Here is a 25098-nt window from a genome sequence, read left to right on the forward strand (position 1 = left end):
TTGAAAGGAGGATTTTTTTTTTTTAAGAGATAGCATGTTTTATGTTGACAAGAATGTTCTAGAAGAGAAAGGAGTGGTGACGATGTAAAGAGGGAGGGAGAATTGTTGCAGTTATTCTATGAGTAAGCAGAGGTACTGGGATCTAGAACACAAAAGGAATTGGCATTAGAAAGGAACATGAAGGGGCTCCTGGGTGGCTCAGTCATTCAGGTGTCAACTTTAGCTCAAGTCATGATCTCACAGGCTCCTCAGAAGCTCCTCACAGGCCCTGTGTTGAGCTCTGTGCTGACAGCTCAGAGCCTGGAGCCTACTTTTGATGCTGTGTCTCCCTCTCTCTCTGCCTCTCTTCTGCTTGTGCTCTGTCTCTCTCTCTCAAAAATAAATAAACATTAAAATATTTTTTTAAAAAGAAGAAGAAAGGAACATGAGTAGTTTAACTTTAGGGTCAACGGGGGAAAAATAGTATTGGGTGTGTGTGCAGTAAATAGATAGCTATAGCAAGTGGGCAATTATCTTCTTTTTCTCAGTGAAATAGGAAGCAAATTCGTCATCAAAGACTTGTTTATCCAATTTATATACCGTTGTCCTGTATTTTGTTTCTGTCTCCTTTTTTAAGCCCATAAACAATTACCACTCATCTTCTCATCTTCCCTTCCTGTATGTCACGAGTTCTGTGTGGGCTTACTTTTCTTTATTTTGGAAAACATTTTTCACATGTCGTTACTTAGAGTTTTTAGGGACCAACTCTCCAAACTTTTGTTTTTCTGCATATGTCTTAACATGGCTCTCAATCTTGAAAGATATTTTCCCTAGGATACAGTTCTATGTTGAAAACTAGTTTCTCTCAGCACATTGAAGATGTTATTGTAGTCTTTCTGGCGTTGATTCTTGCTGTTGAAAAGTCAGGTATCAATCTAATTGTTTTTCTCTCTCTGGGTAATCTGTTTGTTATGACTGCTTTTAAGATTTATTCTTTGGCTTTGGTGTTCTGTTGTTTACAGTAATAACCTAAATACAGACTACTTCTTGTGTATCTTGTTTGAGATCATTACAATTTCTGTACTTGCAGGTTAGTATCTTTCATCATGCCTGGAAATTCTCAGCCATTAACTCTCTGATATTGCCTCTGTTCTTCTTCCGGTATTCTAGAACATATATATATACGTGTATATATATATATATATATATATATATATAAAGAATTTTCTTTTTATTTTATTCTTTGAAGTGCACAGGCTGCTATTAGCCAAGACCTATTTTAATCTAAATTTTCAACTTGAGGTTTTTGAGCACCCAGGTTTTATGAATCTGGGTTGCAAACTCACTGAAACTGTCTTGAGGTTATGAATTCTCAGAAGAAAGTTTTTTTCTTCTCCATCCAGTGCCAAGGAGGCTGAGAGCAGACAGGGAATATTTATTTGACTTACACTTAGAATGTAACCTTTCAGGATCCTTATATATATATATAACCTTATGCAGGATCACCTATGAGTTTCCTCAGTTTGGGAAAGTCCTGCACTTTACCTCCTATCTCATAGATCATGCAAATCTGTAAAATCAAAGCTTAAATTTATGTTTGAAAGATGCCATCAAGATGAAAGTATGCTTCAATGAACCAGTTACTTTTCTATCGCTGACTTTTAGTTCCCTGAGAGTTCCTTACATTCTTGACAACATGCTCATCATACACTTATAGTTTTATATTCTATCCAACACACGTAGTTGTGCTTCTTGGGGGGCTTTTCACAGTATGTAGCCCACTATATTGCCAGAATTGGAAATACAAGGCATTTTGTTAGTCTTAGGATCATTTTCATCATTCTCAACATTTATATTTCTGGGCCATTATGGTCGGGTATTTTCAACTTTGTAAGAAACTACCAAACTGTTTTCCAAAGCAGTTGTAAAGTTTTACATTCCCACCATTCCCACCAGCAATATATGACATTTCCAATTTCTCCATAATCTCAACAGCACTTGGTATTGCAAGTTTTTGTTTTGTTTGCCATTGTAATAAGCATGTGATGGTATTTCATTCAGTTTTAATTTGTCTTTTCCTAATGCCTAATGGTTTTGAGCACCTTTCCATTTGTCTACTTAACCATTCACGTATTATTTGGGGAAGAACATATTGTCAAGTTAGTTTCCATGTAACACCCAGTGCTCACACCAACAAGTGTCCTCCTCCATACCCATCACCTCCCTTCCCCTTTCCCCCACTCCCATCAGCCCTCAGTTTGTTCTCAGCATTCAAGAGACTCTCATGATTTGCCTCCCTCCCTCTCCCCAACTATTTTTCCCCTACTTCTCCCCCATGGTCCTCCATTAAGTTCCTCCTAATCCACCTATACGTGCAAACATAGGGTATCTGTCCTTCTCTGCCTGACTTATTTCGCTCAGCATAACACCTTCAAGTTCCATCAATGTTGCTACAAATAGCCAGATTTCATTCTTTCTCATTGCCATGTAGTATTACATTGTGTAGATGAGCCCATCTTCTTGATCCATTGATGGACACTTAGGCTCTTTCCATGTTTTGGCTATTGTTGAGAGTTCTGCAATGAACATTGGGGTACATGTGCCCCTATGCATCAGCACTCCTGTATCCCTTGGGTAAATTCTTAGCAGTACTATTGCTGGGTCATAGGGGAGTTCTATTGTTAAGTTTTTGAGGAACCTCCACACTGTTTTCCAGAGGGGCTGCACCAGTTTACATCCCACCAACAGGGTAGGAGAGTGCCCGTTTCTCCACATCCCCGCCAGCATCTAGAGTCTCCTGATTTGTTCATTTTAGCCACTCTGACTGGCGTGAGGTGGTATCTCGTGTGGTTTTGATTTGTATTTCCCTGATGAGGAAGGACGCCGAGCATCGTTTCATGTGTCTGTTGGCCATCTAAATGTCCTCTTTGGGGAAGTGTCTGTTCATATCTTCTGCTCATTTCTTCACTGGATTATTTGTTTTTTGAGTGTGGAGTTTGATGAGTTCCTTAGAGATTTTGGATACTAGCCTTTTATCTGATATGTCGTTTGCAACTATCTTTTCCCATTCCGTTGGTTGCCTGTTAGTTTTATTGATTGTTTCCTTTGCTGTGCAGAAGCTTTTTATCTTGATGAGGTCCCAATAGTTCAATTTTGCTCTTGATTCCCTTGCCTTTGGGAATGTGTCAAGTAAGAAGTTGCTGCCATTGAGGTCAAGGAGGTTGTTTCCTGCTTTCTCCTCTTGGGTTTTGATGGTTTCCGGTCTCACATTCAGGCCCTTTATTCATTTTGAGTTTATTTTTGTGTATGGTGTGAGATAAAGATCTAGTTTCATTCTTCTGCATGTTGTTGTCTAGTTCTCCCAGCACCATCTGTTAAAGAGGCTGTCTTTTTTCCACTGGATACTCTTTCCTGCTTTGTCAAAGATTAGTTGGCCATACATTTGTGGGTCCACTTCTGAGTTCTCTATTCCATTGGTCTATGTGTCTGTTTTTGTGCCAATACCAAACTGACTTGATGATAACAGCTTTGTAGTAGAGGCTAAAGTCTGGGATGGTGATGCCTCCCGTTTTGGTTTTATTCTTCAATGTTACTTTGGCTATTCGGGGTCTTTTGTGGTTCCATACGAATTCTAGGATAGTTTGTTCTAGTTTTAAGAAGAATGCTGGTGCAGTTTTGATTGGGATTGCATTAAATGTGTAGATTCCTTTGGGTAGTAATGACATTTTAACAATATTTATCCTTCCGACCCATGAGCATGGAATGTTTTTCCATTTCTTTGTGTCTTCTTCAATTTCCTTCATAAGTTTTCTATACTTTTCATCAAACAGATCTCCTATATTTTTGGTTAGGTTTATTCTCGGTATTTTATGGTTTTTTGTGCTATTGTGAATGGGATCAGTTTCTTGATTTCTCTTTCTGTTGCTTCATTATTGGTGTATAAAAATGCAACCAATTTCTGTATGTTGATTTTGTACCCTGCAACTTTGCTGAATTGATGGATCAGTTCTAGTCAGCTTCTGGTGGAGCCTGTGGGTTTTCTATGTAGAGTATCATGTCGTCTGTGAAAAGTCAAAGTTTGATTTCTTCTTTGCCAATTCTGATGCCTTTTATTTCCTTTTGTTTTCTGATTGCTGATGCTAGGACTTCCAGCACTATGTTAAACAACAATGGTGAGAGTGGACATCTGTGTCATGTTCCTGATTTCAGGGGGGAAGCTCTCAGTATATTCCCCATTGAGGATGATGTTAGCTGAGGGCTTCTTATAGATGGCTTTTATGATGTTTAAATAACCTCCTTCTATCCTGACTTTCTTGAGGGTCTTTATTAAGAAGGTATGCTGTATTTTGTCAAATGCTTTTTCTGCATCTATCAACAGGATCATATGGTTTTTATCTTTTCTTTTGTTGATGTGATGTATCACATTGATTGATTTGCAAACATTGAACCAGCCCTGTAACCCAGGGATTCAAATGAATCCCACTTGATCATAGTGGATAATTCTTTTTATGTACTGTTGGATTTGATTTGAAACTATCTTGTTGAGGACTTTTGCATCCACATTGATCAAGGATATTGGCCTGTAGTTCTCTTTTTTTGCTGGGTCTCTGTCTGGCTTGGGAATCAAAGTGATGCCAGATTCATAGAATGAGTCCAGGAGTTTTCCTTCAAATTCTAATTTTTGGAATAGCTTGAGAAGAATGGGCATTAATTCTGTTTTAAATGTCTGGTAGAATTCCCCAGGGAAGCCATCTGGCCCAGGGCTCTTATTTGTTGGGAGATTTTTGATAACGGATTCAATTTCTTCACTAGTTATGGGTCTGTTCAGATTTTCTATCTCTTCCCATGTGAATTCTGTTAGTCTGTGTGTGCTTAGGAATTTGTCCATTTCTTCTAAGTTGTCCAGTTTGTTGGCATATAATTTTTCATAGTATTCCTTGATAATTGCTTGTATTTCTGAGGAGTTGGTTGTAATAAATCCATCTTCATTCATGATTTTGTCTATTTGTCCATTTTTTGATGGGGTGGTTTGATTTTTATCGTTTAATTTTGAGAATTCTTTATATATTCAGATATTAGTCCTTTGTCAGAAACATGCGTTGAAATGGTGTCTCTCAGCCTGTGGCTTGCCTTTTCATGAATTTATTAGTGTATTTTACAGAATATAAGTTATTTAATTTTGAGGGCCAATTTATCAGTTTTTTTCTTTCATAGGCCATACTTTTGATGTCATGTTAAAAAAATCTTTGCCTTATACAAGTTCACAAAGATTTTCACGTAGAATTGTTGTAGTTTTATGTTTTTAATTGAAGTGCATAATCCATCTTGAATTTATTTTTATATGTGTGTGAGATCTAGGTCAAAGTTTTTGTCTCTGCATATGGACATCTAATAATTCCAGCCCTATTTGTTGAAAAGACTCCTCTTGCTCCATCGAATTGCCCTCACACCTCTGTAAAAAATCAATTGACTATATATGTGTTGGTCTATTCTGGACTCTCAATTCTGTTCCATCGATCTGTGTTTCTGTCTTTTTGCCAGTATCACACTGCCTTCATTATGAAGCTTTCTAGTAAGTCTTGAAATCAGATGATGTTACTCCTCCAATTTTGTTCTTTTTTTCAAAATTAGTTGGCATATTAGTTCCTTTGCTTTCCATATGAAATTTAGAATGTGAATTGAATCTTCTGACCCAACTACAATAATATTTTTTAATGAATATATATGTGTCTTAATCCAAAAGTTAACAAATTCTAAGAAGGATTGTGCCAAGGTTTCAATGCTTTTGATTACCAAAATTCAGGGAAGAGGCACAAAGAAGATCAAATATGTTTATCAAGTGCCAGCTTCAAGACCTGTGTAAGAGATTTTTTAATGGGTAGGTTAGAAATCACAATATTTGTTTATTAAGAAAAGGGCACAGACTCACAGGTTAGATAGATCAGGCTTTGGACTCCAGGATGACTATTCATTAGCACTGTGAATAATAGGTTAAGTTACTTATATTTTATTGTTTTTGGTTTCTTCTTCAGTAAAGAGAATAATGAAATCAAATTTACAGAGTTTTAAATGAGTATCAAATAATATGATTTCTAAAAGCCACAGAGTTCATAACTGTCATAAATCAGGCACTCAATAGTTATCACTACTAGTTGTTATAGTTATCATTTTTAATTATTATTATTATGTGATAATTTATACTATTGCAGCATTTTCACATATAGTGATAAAAATGGTCCTCTTGAGAATATGCTAGTAAAGAATTAACCAGTTTTCTTTTTTTTTTAAATTTTTTTAAATGTTTACTTATTTTTGAGAGAGAGAGAGAGAGACAGAGTATGAGTGGAGGAGGGGTAGAGAGGGAGGCACAGAATCCAAAGCAGGTTTCAGGCCCTGAGCAGTCAGCACAGAGCCCAATGCGGGGTTTGAACTCAGAGAGTGTGAGATCATGACCTGAGCCAAAGTCGGACGCTCCACAAACTGAGCCACCCAGGCACCCCAAGAATTAACCAGTTTTCTAAGCTACAACCTAATCATCAGGTTGACAGGATTTCCCAAGACCACCCCATAACAACCATCAGCTCAGGCAGATCATGTGGCTCTCAGTTCTCATGAAGTAAGTACAGATACAATCACATAAAGTAAGCAATATTCAAAAATAACATTCTTTCATTATTGAAAAAGTAAAATCGGAACTACTTAATAGGTATGCATCATCTCATCCCTGGATCTGAAGTAATTTTGATTTTCCATATAAACAGCTTCTGTATGGGAGTAGTTTGCCATATGCCACAGGAAACAGAGCTGAGAGTCTAGAGCAAAAAAATGTAGATGTATTTTTAACATCTTCAAGACTGTCTCCATTTTTGACTCACTTTGTTACACTTCCTTAGGGTGATTAAACGTCATCTTTTTTTTTTTTTCCTTCTCTTTGTCTGCTGTGCTTTAGTGCCTGCCCAAGTGACCGGCTTGTATGTGACCAACCAAGGGACAACGAGCAGTCTGTTTACTAATTGGACCCAGGCACTGGGAGACATAGAGTTCTACCAAGTCTTACTGATCCATGAAAACGTGGTCATCAAAAATGAAAGTGTCTCCAGTGAGACCAGCAGATACAGCTTCCACTCCCTCAAACCAGGCAGCCTCTACTCTGTGGTCGTAACAACAGTGAGCGGAGGAATCTCCTCCCGACAAGTGGTGGTGGAGGGGAGAACAGGTAAGAGGAGCACATGGGGACCTGAGAGTATCTTCTAGATTTTTTAAACATCCTGAAAACAGACCCATTTTTTACTTTCCTGAAAACCAAGTTTCAATACCAATCATGCAGAAGGTACATGTTATTCTCCTAGGAATGGAAATTGCAGAGGGAGTAAGGGTAAGAGAGAAGGAATTCTGAATTTTCTAAAATCTCTCATAAACGTGTCAGGAAAACCTTTGTGGTAATATAATAGTCATTTGATACTGAGGCTTATGTCCTCATTCAGTTGATGATTTCCTTAATGTTCGTGTCCTAGTGAAGAGGAAGACAGGTAATGAGACTTTTTTTTAAAAAAAAGTAAATTCCACTCCCTTTCATATTCTTTCAAGACATAGAAAGGAAATGATCTCCAACTTTTGTGGCTCAAAGTTGAGTTAATAAAATTCCCAAATCACATATATTTTCATAAGCAGCAATTAAACAAGTACTTAATACTATATACCACCTAAAGAATGTTCCCTGGCCTTGAAGAAGTCACAGTCAGATAGGGCAAAGGGCTATGTGGTCATGTGTTTCAGACAGGGTTGGCACCAGAGAAGGAGATATAATATTCTACACAACACCAAGAAACAATATAAATAAACAATGTAAAATTTATGGTCTAGTTTCTTAGAAAGAAAAAAATTAAATACATTCAGTAGAAGCTTTGACAATTACTAATGAACTCAGAATCAGGTCAGTGGCTTTGCCTACTTAACTTTATATGATTATAAGTTGGACTTGAGGCTCCTCATTCTAGATCTCTGATGCCTGGATCTGAGTATCAGTTGTAGGCATCATAGATATGTCCCTTTTTAAAAATCATGAATCTCATCTACCTAAGGAACCCAAAGAACACTAACTTCATTAACTCTCCCAGAAAAGCAACTAAGTCATTGAAAAGATATTTCCTAGTTTTGGTAAAAATTCACTGATATGTGCCATTTTTCTCATTCTGTGGCACCTAACATTATTACTCACAGCCTTCTTCCTGATACCTTCTTTCTACTCTCTTAGTACTTCTTGACACCAACCATCCGTAGCATGATTGGGGGCGGGGCACTGAAAAACTTAGCTTGGGAATCAGGAGGCCTAGATTCTGGTCCTAGCTCTGCCATTAACTTATGTCTCGAAGACTCCATTTTCTAATCCACCCCCAGTAATTTACCCCAATTTACCCCTATTGGAGGAGGGAAGGAAAAATAAGAAAGATGAGGAGAAGGTTGAGGAGACGGTGCACCTATTTCCCAGTGAGTTGCAGTTGTGTTAGTTAGGTCAGACCGACTTGTTTCCTGCTTACACAACTGTGCAATATGGGGGATCCCAATTAGACAGCTCTATTGGTTGGTTCTTTCCCAAGCAGTAATTCAGGGATCCAGGCTCCTACCATCTGTGGTTCTTCCTTCCTCTAGGTCTGCAGAGCTCTGTCCATTTCTCCACAGAATAGAGGTTACGGGCAGGGGAAGATGATCAGTCCTGGAAGTAGACACATCACTTCCTCCCACATTCCATTGGTGGGAACACAGCTATATGGCTACATGTCATGCAGGCAAGGCTGGGAAACAGCCTAGTTCCGTGTCCAAGAAGAAAGAGAAATGGTTTACTTAACAACTAGTCAGATTCTGCCACACAAGTTAATTCCCATTCAAAAATACCTTAAAGGCTTTCCAACTTCCTGTGATATACTGAAACAGTTTGGTGCCTCATACCACTTGAAATAAGTGGGGCCTCGAGTTGTTTTTATGCCTAAATTTCAGTTGTAGCAGACATATCAGTATTTGACCCACTGTATTTAACAGAAGTATGTAAAAACAAGACAAAAAAATCTTTGAAGAATGATCACAAGGTTTTGAGGAGAGGGCAAAATATGAATAAACATGAGCACATGAGCATGGGTTATTTTATTCAAACCCTTTAAGAGTGCAGACATTATCATTGGAAAGGGGGAAAGTGGGATACCACTATAGAAACACAATAACTAAAGATTTTGAAATTTGCCTAAATTAGTAAATTTTGTATACAGTAGTAGATTGTAAATATTCAATGGCTAAAGCCTTGATAGTTATTACTATCTATTCAAATTGCTGAAATACGTGTCAAGGCTGAAATAATTGAAAAGTTTTGAAAGTTTTTCTCATTCACTTATATTTCCAGAGAGTTGAAACATATAAATAAACCTTCAGCCTAGATAAGGTGGCAAAATATTTAAAATTAAGGGGTGCCTGAGTGGCTCAGTTGGTTAAGTGGCAGACTGTTGATTTCAGCTCAAGCCATGATCTCACAGTTTGTGAGATTGAGCCCCACATCGGGGTCCACGCTGACAGTGAACAGAGCCTGCTTCCGATTCTCTCTCTCCCTCTCTCTCTGCCCCTCCCCTGCTCACACTTACTGTCTCTCAAAATAAGTAAATTAACTTTAAAAAATTCTTAAAAACAATATTTAAAAGTCAAGATATTGGATATATTTAACAAATCTAATTCTAACCTGAGGAAATTCTTGTTCTGAAGGAAAAACAAATTTTGTGTCTGTTTTTTGTAAACATGAATTTATATTTTTGACAAAACATCTGATGATTGTATCTTTTCTAAGAAAATCCCAGTAGTTGCAAATATTTCTAGCAGTTTTGAAAAACAAACATAGGGGTGCCTGGATGACTCAGTCCGTTAAGCAGCCGACTTCGGCTCAGGTCATGATCTCGGGGTCCGTGGGTTCGAGCCCTGCATCGGGCTCTGTGCTGACAGCTCAGAGCCTGGAGCCTGTTTCAGATTTTGTGTCTCCCTCTCTCTCTGCCCCTCCCCAGCCCGTGCTCTGTCTCCGTCTCAAAAATAAATAAACGTTAAAAAAATTTTTTTAAAGATTTAAAAAAATGAAAAACAAGCATAATTCTTTTGAGAACAATCATGGCATGTATAGATTGTTAAGTGAAGGGAAGAAAGAGGGGAAGGAAAGAGGGAGGGAGGAAGACATCAGTATATAAGTATTATGACTAAAGAGTTCAACTTTACGTCTAGGAAATGTTCATATACATGGGACAGGATTAGCAGAGTTGTTCAATACAGTGCTATTTATAATTTTTGGAGATGGACAAGCGCTTGCATGTGTAAAGATGACTTTAGGGCTTAAATCACAAAGTCAGAGCATATTGAATTAGAAGGATTCTCAGAGGTCATTTAGCTGGACCCTGTCCATTGTACATGATGTACTGATACCGACAGTTATATGAAAATATTTAGGTGAAGTAGTGAACCAATGACGGAAACAGTAGTGCAGTTTGTATACACTACAGGATTTTATTCTGATTTTCACTACTGGCAATACTGTTTACTGTACACTTATTTCTGATACATGTACGATTACTACTCAATACCACCGTGATTAATTTGCATACCATTTCTAGCTAAGAAATTCCTTGAGGGCATCCACTTCTTTTCCATTTTTGTGTATGTGGCAAATAGGTCCTCAATAAATGTTTGTGGCACTAAGCCCCAATTAAAATAAGCAAATGATTATGGCCATTATCACCACAATAGCTCTTTCTGCCCACAGTTGGGTCAATCTCCAGATTTGTTGCTTTCAGGATGGGCTTTTAGGTTTATTTCTTGCCACTAGAGGGCAGGAAATGCTTTGTAAAGGAAGATGCCACCCCTTTGATCCCATTGGTTATTAGACTCCCCAGGAGTAAATAACTTCGTCACAAGAAGATCAAAACTATCCCAAAGTCTAAGCTCTTCAGAAAAGGTACGGCAACCTTCACCTTTCCCTTCAAACATTTTTGCTTATTGATGATTTGGTTTGAGCTGATTCATTTGGATTGTTGTTTGTTCCTTTTCCTACAGAGGGAAACTCCTGACATAGTCATATAAAAATGCATCCACTTAAAATACTTTACAAACAGCAACATCATAAAAATACAGTAGCAGCATCCATATATTTATAAGGCACCCAAAAGACCTCCTTGTATTTTTATTTGGGTTAACCTTGCTGATATAAGAACACTCAGCTTCCAGAAGCTAAAGCTCACACGTCTTTGACCTCTTAGGTAATCAGTTGAGATCTCTTGAGCCCACACTGTTTTTTCTGACCACGGTAGAGGATTCCAGACTTTTGACTGTACCTTTTTTTTAAATTTTCTTCCCCACTTTTTAAATCCCAGTTCCCTCCAGTGTGAGTGGAGTGACAGTGAACAATTCTGGTCGTAATGACTACCTGACCATTTCCTGGCTGCCGGCTCCTGGCGATGTGGATAACTATGTGGTGACACTCTCTCACGGCAGCAGAGTAATTCAGTCCCTCATTATCGCCAAGTCCATCAGCGAATGTTCCTTCAGCTCCCTGACTCCAGGCCGCCTCTACAATGTGACTGTAACTACAAGAAGTGGCAAGTATGAAAACCATTCCTTCAGCCAGGAGCGAACAGGTAAGGCTAGACGGAGATCCAGGCTCTGTAAGAAGGGGCTGGCTACGTGGCTCAGGGCGTCAGATCTGCAACAATTCTGCAATGATCAGATTAAGGGCTTTTTGAGATCACAGAATTGTGACAGAGTCTTCAAATTCTGACCCTAGAAATTGCTTATGTGAGCAGATGTTTCCTTTAAAGTAAAATGAACACTACATTTGTGGCTAGAATTCATATTATATGCAAAGTGTTTTCTGGGAGTACTCTTCGGTTGCTAGACACCAGCTTTACATGTGTTAACTAACTTAATTCTTGCAAATTCCTTATTGAGGTCCTTGTTATTATTCCCACTTTACAGATCAGGAAATCAAGGTTCAGGGAGGTTAAATAACTTACTTGTTCAACTGTTTAACTTGTGAAACAACCAGTGCCTTTCTGTATTTAAACCCAGTTCTGAATGGTTCCAGAGCCTACAAAGTAATCTGTTGGTCAAAGTCCACTGTTTATTCTTTTTCACACAAAGTGAAGATGTGAACTTTCATAGTCCTGAGACCAGGAGTAAAATCTTAGCAAAAGCAATGAATACCAGGTCTTTGATATGCCGGACAAAACTAAATTTAAACAGCTACCATTTTCCCAACATACTTATGCTTTTGGGGGAATACATCTGAGATTTCTGCTTAAGGTTGACATTAATATTATATTAGTATTTCTTTCCTGCTAAGCTATGGGTTGATATTTGCATTTAAAAATGCCAGGGTTTGGGGGTGCCTGGGTGGCTCAGGTTGGTTAAGTGTCCAACTTCAGTTCAGGTCATGATCTCACAGTTCGTGGGTTCAAGCCCTGCATTGGGCTCTGTGCTCACAGCTAGCTCAGAGCCTGGAGCCTGTTTCAGATTCTGTGTCTCCCTCTCTCTCTGACCCTCCCCTGCTCTCTCTCTCTCTCTCAGAAATAAATAAAACATTTAAAAAAACTAAAACAAAAACAAAAATAAAATCACTTTGCCACATGTTAACTTTTGCTAGGATCTGCTATTGACCGCTCGCAAAATTTTCACAAATTAAAAGCATATCTTTAATTTGCTTTTTTTGCCAAAAGCCCGGGCATAGATTCCTTAAATTTATAACAGGTCTCCTCCCTTGTTCCTCTGTCCACTTAATTCCATTATGCTTAGTATTCACTGCTGTGCCATGTGTCGCTCTAAGTTCTTATTCATTTTTTCTAGGAGAAATGTAGAATTCATTGCAGTTTTTTGCATCTGTCCCTCTGTGATTGCCTTTATGTCTGGAACCGTGTCTTTTTTGTGTTTCTCTCAATACCTGGCTTATATGTAAGAACCCATAACTTTATTGTTGTTGCTGAATGTAAGAATTAGCCAATCATCTTCTGGACTCAAAGACCTTACAAAAATCTAAAACTATGGAAAAATGTCATTTGTGGCAAGAGGATCAGGACAACTGACATCATCCCATTACCTAGCAAAGGGTTTGGAGCCTCACAGATACTCAATAAATGTTGAATAAGTTAATAATCAGAAATCACTTAGCTCTAGCTTTTAGTGCTCCGTGGATAGAGGCTAGGGAATGTCATAACCCCTGAAACAGTCTATAACGTTGTTGCAGATAGGAAAAGTATATGTATTTCTTGGAGGAGAGAGTGTGTGATTCTCAAAGTTTCTGTGACCTCAAAAAGGTTAAGAACCTGATTTACATTGCTACAGGATGCTAATACTGAAAGTGTCCACAGATTGATCTAATCCCATCTCATTTGGAGATAAAGTCCCAGAGGAAAAGTCACATTGCTAACCAGTAATCAAGTTCAACCTAGCTCTAGCACTATTTCCATTACATGCTGCCATTCCAGAAAGCACTGGTTGGGGATATAAAGAGCTGTGCTGTGCTCTCAAATGATTTAAAACCTAATTATACTGATAAAATCACAATAATGCCTGCGATCTGAAAAGTAGATTTCCATTTATGAAGCAGCCTTATGTCAGTGTCTTATGTTGATCAACTTGGAGCCTAAAAATCACCAGAGTCAAAGGCTGTATCATCCAACTACTAACCACTTGCTTCCCCTCCCTGTCAACTCATAAACGTTTCCTATCCATCTGATCCTCATACTGCAAGCTTTTTGCTAAAATTGTTTTTAAATGCAAGAAAAATGACCTTTTATTCGAAGCACTTTCTTGACTCTTTAAACTAACATGAACTTGGATTTGATGCATGACTAATCAAGGGAAACCATTTTACCCAACAAATTAGTTTAACATAGAGTCATGTCTGAATTGCTGTTGTCTTGATTTTGGCTGATTGTGTCAAAGCCCTTTTCCTTTTATAATTCTTTTGTTCTACATTTTGGGTGAAAATATCAATATTTCTAATTCCGCATCACATCATCTCATCATGCAGCAAAGCGAGTCTCACAAATTACCTCCAATTCCACCTGGAAAGCCTCTTATTGACTTAGCATGGTGTGTACCCTGGTTTTTCTTCCTGTAATAGTTGCTTTGTCTTCAATAAATTGCCTGGGTCATTGACTTTTCTTACTTAGTCCATGCATAAAAACTTCCAAATTGTTTTTCCTTTATTCTGTGATGAACAAATTCTAGCTACACTGTCATTGATTTAGGTAAATATCTTGAAGAATGCATCCCTGTCCTGGCTTCATATCTGCAGTGAGATATATATATATATTATATATATTAATTTTTTGCAGTGATATATAGTCTAATACAAAAACTAACCACTACACATATGCCAACAAAAGAAAATAAAATGCAACTTGTAGGTGTGAGAAACATCGTGGCAAATATTAGATGCCAAAATATTGAAATTTCTGGGTCATTTCATGCTTTGAAGGAAAGTGGAAGAGAAGGTTTAGACACAGGCTTTGTCCAGTTGATTGATCAATCGATAGACTGGTTGAGAGAGAAAACCACAGGCACACATTGTTGGTTTCTTTGTATATTTATTGGGCATAACCTCAGATGCACAAAATTGGATTAATCTTAGTTATTGGTTCAGGAAACCATGTTTTGTCACTTTTATTTATTTTTTTAGGCTTCTAATTTAATTTAGGTATTTAATTAGTCATTTTTAATAATTTAATACATGCAAGAAACCATTACCTATAATAAAAGCTAGAACCTTAACAATAATCTATATCAAATCATATGGCTCCCACCTCACTGATTCATCCCAAGGTAGCCATCATCTTAACTCCCATTTTCAACTGTCTTCTTGCTTTCATCTTGCATAGTTTTAATTATGTAGTCCTAAAAGTATGGGTTAAAACAATTTAGTTCTAACATTATTTTTAAAAAGGTTATTTTAGGACCACCTTGGTGGCTGAGTCAGTTAAGCATCCAAGTCTTGATTTCAGCTCATATCTTGATCTCACAGCTCGTGGGATTGAGCCCCGAGTTGCTGTCAGTGTAGAGCCTGCTTAGGATTCTCTCTCTCCCTCTCTCTCTGTCCCTACTACCTTGCTCGCTCTCTCTCTCTCTGTCAAAATTTTTAAAAAAGTTATTTTATGTAGTATGTAATCTCTGGGAACTTAATTTTCACTTAATATTATATTGATAAGATTCACTTACTTACATTTTGTGTTTTGGTGTTAAAGGCACAAAAATCCGTATTTTTGCATTTTGAGTTAGAAAGTAATTATGATTGTTATATAATTTCCCTGTGCATATACACCAGTTCATTCATCCACTCTCCCATAGTTGAGCATCCTCTCTCATACTTGATCTTATTGGGTTTTTTTAATTTTGCCAATTATAGGGTATTTTGCCATGGTCTTGACTTCACACCAAAGATATTAGACATCCCTTCATGTATTAATTATACGTTTCCTCTTCTTCCATTTTTCTTTTGGATTGTTTGTATTGTTCTTTGTAACTTTTTATTACATCTTGAATCACCAAGGTGTTAGAATTATTAATATCATCACCATCAATTCATATTAATCATCAGTTATCATTTTTAAGGTCCCACCTTGTACCTGACATTTTGTGAAGGCCAGAAACAGGATTAGAATTAATTCATCATGTTCTGTTAAAAGATCCATTTAATTACTCCAAACAGTGTAACAATCTTTCCCCTCCAGAAATGTGTAATCTAAAGGTCTAAAACTTTTCTTTTAAATGCCCACAATAAAAATCTACTCACTTACCTTTACTGTTCCAAGTTGTCATCTGTGATCAATTACTCACTTAGAATCACTACATCTTTAGCTGTTCTCTGTTCTCTTTTTCAGTGCCCGACAAGGTCCAGGGAGTCAGTGTTAGCAATTCAGCCAGGAGTGACTATTTAAAGGTATCCTGGCTACATGCTACTGGAGACTTTGATCACTACGAAGTCACCATTAAAAACAAAAACAACTTCATTCAAACCAAAAGCATTCCCAAGGCTGAAAACGAGTGTGTATTTGTTAAGTTAGTCCCTGGACGGCTGTACAGTGTCACTGTTAGTACAAGAAGTGGACAATATGAAGCCAGTGAACAAGGGAATGGAAGAACAAGTAAGTGGAAAGTTCACAAAATCTGATAGCTGGTTGGGACTTGAAGGTCATCGAGTCAATAAAATATATGAGCCTTGCGTTTTCTTTGCTTACTTATCAGTAAATTACATTCCCAGTAAGTCTCACTTGGAGCTAACAGCATTCAGCCAAGCCGTGGCCTATAATTACAGAATATTTATTGGTAGATAAAAGCAAGCATAGTCGGGAAGCAAGAAGGCCAAATGTCCCATTTCTCTTCCTTGTCTTCCTACGTGGTGGCATTTAAAGTTCTAGACACCTCTTTTTATCTTATGATTGAGGTCATAATTCATTTTATAATTATATTCTACCAACATTTACATATAAGACTTATGTCGGGAAAAAATTATAATTTTAATAGTTGCTTCCAATTTTTCTTATTTAATTTAATTATGCATGAAGTAGTTCAAGTGGTTTATTTGGGGAAGAGAGATGTTTGCCAGTTCCTTGAATGTGATTCATAAATTATTGTGTAGGTAAACTTTAATCAGCCACATTCCTGAACTGTCCTCTCTATTCCTCCCTAGTCCCGGAGCCCGTTAGGGATCTAACATTGAGGAATAGGAGCACTGAGGACCTTCTGGTGACTTGGTCACGAGCTGACGGAGATGTTGATCAATATGAGATCCAGCTGCTGTTCAATGATATGAAAGTATTTCCTCCTTTTCACCTTGTAAATACTGCAACTGAGTATCGATTCACCTCCCTGACACCAGGGCGCCAGTATAAAATTCTTGTCTTGACCATCAGTGGAGACGTTCAGCAGTCAGCCTTCATTGAGGGCTTCACAGGTAATTTGAGATGTGGCTCTTGAACCTGAGTGGGTGTAGTGGTGTATTTAGCATGTTGAGTAGCCAGGCATTTGGGATGAAGATTGTAGGGTCAGAAGGAGATGGCAAGAAGCGAGGTTATCTTGATGGTGACTGTGATGTTGTCCAATCTGGATTAACTACAGTACAATATAGGGTAAGACCAAAAAAAAGGCTTTCAGAGAAATAGCAAATAGCCTTGGATTTATGTGAATAGCTGGAGCTTGTTAAGGCATATAGATTAAAAAAAAACAAAACCCACTAACTCTGTTGGTTGGGTATCCTTTCTTTGGAACTGTTATTATGATAGTTGACATTTATTGACAGTTTACCTTGAGCCAGACCCATAACAATGCTCTTAACATGTACATTTTGTTCAATCTTCACAACTCTGTGGGCTGGTTACCATTACTAGCATTGCCATTTTTCTGATGAAGAAACTAAAACGTACAGAGGGTTAAGTAATCTGCCTATAGTCCCACAGCTAGTAAATGAGAAAACCAAGACCTGGACCAAGGCAGTGTAACTAGCCTCTTGCTCTACTACTGGCATTCTTCATTTCTGCTCACTGGCTCCCATGTCCCCCAAAACTTCGCCGGTCAGCTCCAGTTCAGGCAGCAAAGTCCGAGTGAATTTTTTTAGAAAGTGCCAAAATATAAGAAGCATGAAAATTGTGGCTGAAAATTTCCACAGTTCATTCTCTAAGTGATGACTTTTAAATTTATTTTCCTCTTTAGTTCCAAGCGCTGTCAAAAATATTCACATTTCTTCCAATGGGGCGACAGACAGCCTGACAGTCAACTGGACTCCTGGTGGAGGCGATGTTGATTCTTATACCGTGTCAGCGTTCAGGCAGAATCAAAAGGTTGAGTCTCAGACTATCTCCAAGCACATCTCTGAGCACACATTCCATAGACTGGAGGCTGGGGAACAGTACCAGATTGTCATTGCCTCGGTCAGCGGGCCCCTAAGGAACCAGATAGACGCAGTGGGGCGGACAGGTGAGTGCCAGCCAAAGTGTTCTCCATAATAGGACAACAAATGGACTTACTTAGCTCTTCACAAGTCAAAACTACCCAAATTCAAAGCCACATTTCAATGTGGTTTCAAGAGCCTTTCTCATACTTTTTTTTTTTTTTTTTTTTTTTGTGTTTTTCTTTCTTAATAGAGATTTTCAAAACAAATGAAAGGTAGTTGGGAACCAAATCATTTGAATACACTTTCATACGTGCTAAAGGATATAAAAACTTTAATTTTAACGAGTAGACACTTAGATCTATTTACATTAACTGGATGTAAATACTTCCTCTTTCTGTAAAATTTACCCCTTTCTCAAAATTATTTTTTTAAATGAACACCTATGCCATTTACTTCATTTGTTACAAGAATAAGTAAAAAATGAAGGAATAACATGTCTATTTATATTATATTACTATTAATATGTTACTTTTAAAGCAAAAATAAGCTATATCACCTGCTATATGCCAGGCATTTAAAATTATCTTGAGTCAACTAGAAGATAGAGATCATTATTTTCATCTTACAGATGAGGAAAGTAAGGCTCAGAAAGTTTATAACACATTATCAAGTATATATGTAATAAGACCAAGAGCTACAATTCAAATCTAAGTCTGTCTGGCTCCAAACCTTATACCCTCTCTACTGTGATACAATACTTATCAAATGTCTTCCATTCTTATAACCACTCGCTTAGCTGTGCGGCCTGGGCTTCTGTACTGTGCCCTACTATGTCCCTATTTCACATATGTATATCTCCAACCATATGTCAAGCACTGTGCTAGAAAAGGGACTTCTGTCGCAAGATAGAGCCCCCAACCTCAAGAAGCTTATGATCTAATGAAGGAGACAGAGAAGTAAAAAGGCAATTACAGCATGATACGTTCTAAAATAAAAATAATAATAGGGTGTGTTAGGAGCAGACATGAAGAGTCAGGGAAGGCTTCCAGGAAAAGGTAACATCTACATAGACACTAAGAAGTCCTACTGGTGACACATATGTTGACTTGGTTCCAGCAGAAAAACCAAAGGCCTAGAGTTGAGAGAAAGTATGGCACATTTGAGGGCCTACACACTGTATGGTATGCTAGATTAAAGAGGCATGTGGCCAAGTAAGGAGATGGACCAAATCTTGACAGACATTGTGTACCTTGTGGCACTATTCAGAATTATGGAGGCCACTGAAGGGCCATCCGCATGGGGGTGCTATGAGAATATGTCACACACAGTGTGGGAGGCGAGGAAGCAAGGGGGACTGATCACTAATATGAGGGATGATATTGTCCTAGGGGTGTGGTAGTGGATAGAGAAGGGAGAGAAGTGGACAGATCAAAGAGATAGAAGATTTAGGACTTAGAAATTACAAGACCCATGTCTGATTATATATAGGACCAGAGTGACAACCCACGTTTCTGGCTTGGATCAAGAGAAACAAAGGACAAGAAAGAGGTTATGAGGAGGGAGCTGAGGAGTCCAATTTGGGCCTCTCGAGAATCGGATGGAACATGCAGGGAGAGATGTCATTTGCAAAAATAGAAGAGAGATCTGAACTGCAAGTTTAAATTTGGGAGTCGTCACCATATGGGTAACAATTCAAACCATGGGAGTGGATGAGATCTCTTAAGATTATGTAGAATGAGAAAAAAATATGAGCCTAGGACAGAAAATATTATTCAAAATAATACTATTCTGCCTTTCACATCAGGAGCCATAGTTTTAAAAATACTATTATATGCTACTGCTTAGGTCAGGGCTCAAAGCTTTGACTTGAGTTAATCTTGGGAATGAGAGTCTAAACATAATTCCACCGTCCCAACTATATTCGCTGAATGTAAATGCGTTCAGCATCTTCCACTTTCTAGATACATAAATATGAATCGCTTTGCATATTTATCAGTGTCACTTTCGCTAATTTTTCTACTTGTTTGACTTCAAGATCCTGTCTAAATTCAGAGAAAAAAAATGGAGACCCAAAGCAGGTGTACAGATCATTCAGGCCAAGAGGTGCTTTCTCCTAAAGGCACACGGAGAGTGTCTGTGCAATGCAAGTGAAGTGGTGGCATCGTCTCCTATCTGCAGTTGATCTAGGACAGTTTTTCTCAATTGGTTTCTCAGCTGGTTTACGCTGTGAGGGAACCTGACTGCCACTGCTTCTCTTCTTTCTCTGCAGTTCCAGCATCTGTCCAGGGAATAGCTGCAAACAACGCATACAGCAGTCATACCTTGACAGTGAGTTGGCAAAAGGCTGCGGGCATGGCAGAAAGATATGAGATCCTACTTCTAAATGAAAAAGGGATCCTTCTGAGTAACACATCGGAGCCAGCCTCCACCACCCAGCACAAATTTGAAGACCTAACGCCAGGAATGAAGTACAGGATTCAGGTCTTAACTGTCAGTGGAGGTCTCTTCAGCAAGGAAGCCCAAACGGAAGGCCGAACAGGTAACCTGCAAGGCGCGTGTCATACCAGACCTCTCCTTGGGTGCTGTTCCCTCACAACCGTAGGGTTAGAGAAATGAAGCCAACACTGGGAGATGATATCTGCTTCTTGACTCAATAGGAGCCTTCACCATGATTTACCACTTCCCGGTCAGTCAGCCTTTCCACACAGGCTTCAGCCTACCCCACACCAATTTAGATATATTGTTAAAACCTACTGCCGCTGTAATAAATTAGCACCAACTTAGCGGCTTAAAACAGCACAATTTTTTTTTTTATCCTATAGCTCTGGGGGTCAGACACTGAAAGTGGGTCTTATGGGGCTAAAATCCAGGGCTAGATTTCTGCTAGAGACTTTAGGGGAGATGCTCTCCTTGGCCTTTTCAGCTTCTAGAGGCCATTCAGATTCCTTGGCTCATGCCCCCCTTCCAACAATGGCACTGTTCCAACCTCTGTGTACGTCACCATATCTCTTTCTTTACTCTTCTGCCTCCCTCTTCCATCTTTTAAGGACTCTTGTGATTACGTTGGTCACCATCTGGAGAATCCAAGATAAGATCCCTGCCTCAAGATGTTTAACTTAATCACATCTATATGGTCCCTTTTGCTACATAAGATAACGTATTCACAGTTTCTGGGGATCTGGACGTGGACATCTTGGGGGATCATTGTTCAGACAACAGTGCTGGTCTAATTGATTACTTACTCACTAAGGAGCTAGATCTGAAGCAGCGGGGAGTGATGCTGACAGAGATGGAAAGACGAATTAAGCATGCTTTATCCTGGAAGAGCTGGCTGACTGGTGGGGGAGACAGACACACAGAGAGAGGATGACAATACATTGTGATAAGGATTATATAGAAGAAAGGAAAGTCCAACACCAAGAGGAGCAGGGAGGGCAGGTAGAATTGGGAGGTCCTCGTAAAATTGACATTTCAGTACTGTCATGAAGGATGAAACAATTCTGCGTGTGGAGAGAAGGTAAAAACACCCTGTACAGATAGTCTGTCCTGTACCAAGACAAGGAGGCATGAGAAGGAGCAGTGAGAAGCAGTGGATGGAGAGGTGAGGCTGGAAAGGCAGATTGGAGCCAGATTAGAGAGGACCTGGCACATCTTCTCCAGGGGTCTATTTTTCATCTTATAAGCAGTGAGTAGACTCTACAAACTTTTCAGCCAGACAGTGAGTGCTTTGTGATAAAAATTTGTATGGTAAAGAAGATAAATGAGTTGGCAATGGGGGATAGATAGATTGAATGGAGAAGAGTCTCATTCATTGATTCATTTGCCATTGAGCACCTACTATGTGCTAGGCACCTTTCTAAATGCTGGCTACCCAGAAGTGAGTAAAACAAACCCTAGTGGTCATAAAGCTTATATTCTAGTAGGAAAGAAAGGCAGTAAACAAAATAAATAAGTAAAAATATAGTAGGTTAGATGGTGGTGAATCCCAAAGAGAGAAGTAAATCAGGAAAGTGGGATAGCAAGTGTTAGAGGTTTACAATTGTAGATCATACAGTCCTCACAAGTTTTGTTGAGAAGGTGATATTGAAATCTGAAAGAAATGAGAAAAAGGGTAATGCAGGTGTTTGGGCGAAGAATATCCCCAAGCAGAGCAAACAGCTAAGACCCTTATGCAGGAGTGTGTCTGGCGTGTTGGACTAGTAAAGAGGCCAGTATAGCTGGAGCAGAGTAAGCAAGAACAAAGTGGGGTGATGTGATCAGAAAGGTAACCGAAGGTCATAAGATGACTACAGTTCTAGAAATGGTGAAGGTCAAAAGCTAAACTAACACAGGGGCCCTGGTGAAGAATAGTAGAAATAGTCAAGAAATATTTCAGGCACTTGGTGTCTGAGTAGAGTACATGAGGAGGAATAGAAAATTCCAGAATTACTACCTGGGGTATCTGGAAGAAGATGATGCCATTAGTTGAGATAAGAGGAACAGGAGGAGGCAGTGTCAAGGAGAAATAGACAGGGTTCAGGTCTGTACTGAATTTGAAATGTCCGAATGCCTTGCAGGGAGAGATGATCATAGGTAATAGAAAATATGGCCCAAGCTCAGAAAAGTGAGCCGGAGATTAATATTTGGACAAAAATTCTAATTAAATCCATGTCTTAATCTGTTCAGGCTGCTATAACAAAAATACCACAAACTGGGCAGTTTAAACAACAAACATGTATTTCTTAATTCTGGAGGCTGAAAGTCCAAGATCAAGGGATTTGATGTGCAGTGGGGCCCATTTTCTGGTTCATAGATGGCATCTTGTTGTGTCTTCAGATGGTGGAAGGACGAGAGAGCTCTCTGGGGTCTCTTCTATGAGGGCGCTAATCCCATTCATGAGGGCTCCACTCTCATGACCTAATCAGCTCCCAACGGCCACAGTTCCTGGTACCATCACCTTGGCAGTTAGGTTTCAACATATGAATTTGGGGTAGAAGGAACTAAACATTCAGATCATAGCAATCCATGAAGTGAATGAGATTGGTTGTTTAGCCAACGTTATGTAGTAGGAAGGGGACAGAGGATGGGATGATGGGAAATATCAGCTTTTACGGACCTGGCACAAGGAGAGGGAGAAAACAAAAGAGAAAGTGTTTAGATTGGAGGGAGAAGAACCCGGAAGAGACCGAGGCAGGTGTCCTGTTCACACTGGCATCCATGGAATCAGGCAGCACCTGTGCAAACAGTTCGGAAGCAGGTCATTGCTGGTGGCTCTTGATCATTTTACCAACAGATACCACTGAAGACCAAAAAGGTCATAAAATCCTAATGTAAATATGTTTTAAGAATTTTTTAAGTTTTGGGGTGCCTGGGTGGCTTAGTAGGTTAAGCGTCCGACTTTCGCTTAGGTCATGATCTCACGGTTCGTGGGTTCGAGCCCTGCGTCAGGCTCTGTGCTGACTGCCAGCTCAGAGCCTGGAGCCTGTTTCAGTCTGTGACTCCCTCTCTCTCTGACCCTCCCCTGCTCACGCTGTCTCTCTCTCTGTCTCCTAGAAATAAATAAACATTAAAAAAAAAAAAAGAATTTTTTAAGTTTATTTATTTATTTTGAGAGAGAGAGAGAGAGACAGTGCATACACGCACAAAAGTAGGGGAGGGGCAGAGAGAGAGAGGGAGAGAGAGAATCCCAAACAGGCTTGAGCCCGCCAGTGCAGAGCCCCGTGCCGGACTCGATCCCACAAACCGTGAGGTCATGACCTAAGCTGAAGTCGGATGCTTAACCAACTGAGCCACCCAGGTGCTCCATAAATATTTTTTTAGTGGTTTTGGCTCTTCCTCTTGCTTCTCTTTCCCATATCCCTGAATCAAATCTCCTCCTGTCTGCTCTTCTCTTTCTTTCCCACTTCTCCTCCCTCCCCACTGCCCTTACTTCCATTGGCCATTTCTTAGCTTTCAGATGGCATTCAGAGATAGTCTTTTTATTTCTTTTCTAGCTCTTAGTATTAGAAAAACATTTAGCCTTGGGGCACTTGGGTGGCTCAGATGAGCATCCGACTCTTAATTTCAGCTCAGGGCATGATCCCAGGGTTGTGGGATCGAGCCCCGCGTAGGGCTCCACCTTGGGCATGGAGCTTGCTTAAGATTCTCTCTCCCTCTCCTTCTGCTTCTCTCTCCTATTCATGCTCTCTCATTCTCTCTAAAATAAAATTTAAAAAGAAAAACATTTAGTCACACAAGTCAGATTAACGTTTATTTTATATCAAAAAACCATATTTGAAGATAATTTCCCAGTTACTGGTTTTTCTTTTTCCCTCGTGGTTTTGTTTGGTTGTTCTTGTTGTTGTTTTAGTTAACAGTTTAAACATCAGTAATGCACAAAATTCAGTCTTCTCTATTTTGGGGTCCCCATGAAGTCAATATTTTCTGAAGGTAGAGACCACGACGTGTTTTGAGCTGCCATGGAGTGTGTCCACCTGGGCGTCAGGCCTGGGCTGTGTCAGGGGTGCTGAAACTCAGTCTCACTCTCTCGCTCAACTTTTCCAGTCCCAGCAGCTGTCACCAATCTGAGGATCACAGAGAACTCGACCAAACACCTGACCTTAAGCTGGACCACCTCAAAAGGGGAGCTCAGTGGGTACAACATCTTTCTGTACAACCCAGATGGAACGCTTCAGGAGAGAGCTCAAGTCAACCCACAAATCCAGAGAATCTCTTTCCAGAACTTGCTACAAGGCCGAATGTACAAAATGGTGATCGTAACTCACAGTGGGGAGCTGTCTAATGAGTCTTTCATATTCGGTAGAACAGGTAAGGCCTGGACCCAAGCAGGAACATCCTGCAGGGAAATTGTCTCAGTATTCACTGGCTTTTCCTTGTTCTGTCCGTAGTTCCCTCTTCTATCCATGGTCTAGGTTTATATGAACTTTGTGGCCTTCAGGCTTTTTTACCCTAAATCAGACCTTTGATTATACATCAGAAAAGCCTTTGCACTGGCTTCTGCTCTGTTGCCACCACTCATTGACCTCACGGGGTTTGGTGGAAAAACGAATCTGGCTTCTCTATTTGCCACCAAACTGCCACAAGTGGGTTGTAACCCATTGTGCTATGATTCAAGCTGTGCCCTTCAGCTTTCTACAGGGCATGTGTGGAGGGGAGGGCAGGTCCGGAGAAGGGCCTCTACTAAAAGGACCAAGCAGTGACCACAGTGAGACAGAAACACGGCACTGGATGAAAGGAAA

General features: G+C 39.4%; 1 protein-coding gene across 2 annotated transcripts in view; it reads left to right on the top strand.

Moving 5' to 3' along the window:
- Positions 1–25098, top strand: part of PTPRB (protein tyrosine phosphatase receptor type B) — a 115362-nt gene that overhangs the window by 51875 nt on the left and 38389 nt on the right. For both annotated transcript variants that reach the window (XM_039245642.1, XM_039245643.1), the window contains 7 exons: positions 6929–7195; positions 11370–11633; positions 15873–16136; positions 16682–16945; positions 17701–17964; positions 20151–20420; positions 24404–24667. In XM_039245642.1, the coding sequence (XP_039101573.1) occupies positions 6929–7195; positions 11370–11633; positions 15873–16136; positions 16682–16945; positions 17701–17964; positions 20151–20420; positions 24404–24667 (1857 nt within the window). The remainder of the gene's footprint in view (positions 1–6928; positions 7196–11369; positions 11634–15872; positions 16137–16681; positions 16946–17700; positions 17965–20150; positions 20421–24403; positions 24668–25098) is intronic.

This window comes from Hyaena hyaena, unplaced genomic scaffold, assembly GCF_003009895.1.
Source record: "Hyaena hyaena isolate Hyena2069 unplaced genomic scaffold, ASM300989v1 scaffold_262, whole genome shotgun sequence".
NCBI classification, from domain to species: domain Eukaryota; kingdom Metazoa; phylum Chordata; class Mammalia; order Carnivora; family Hyaenidae; genus Hyaena; species Hyaena hyaena.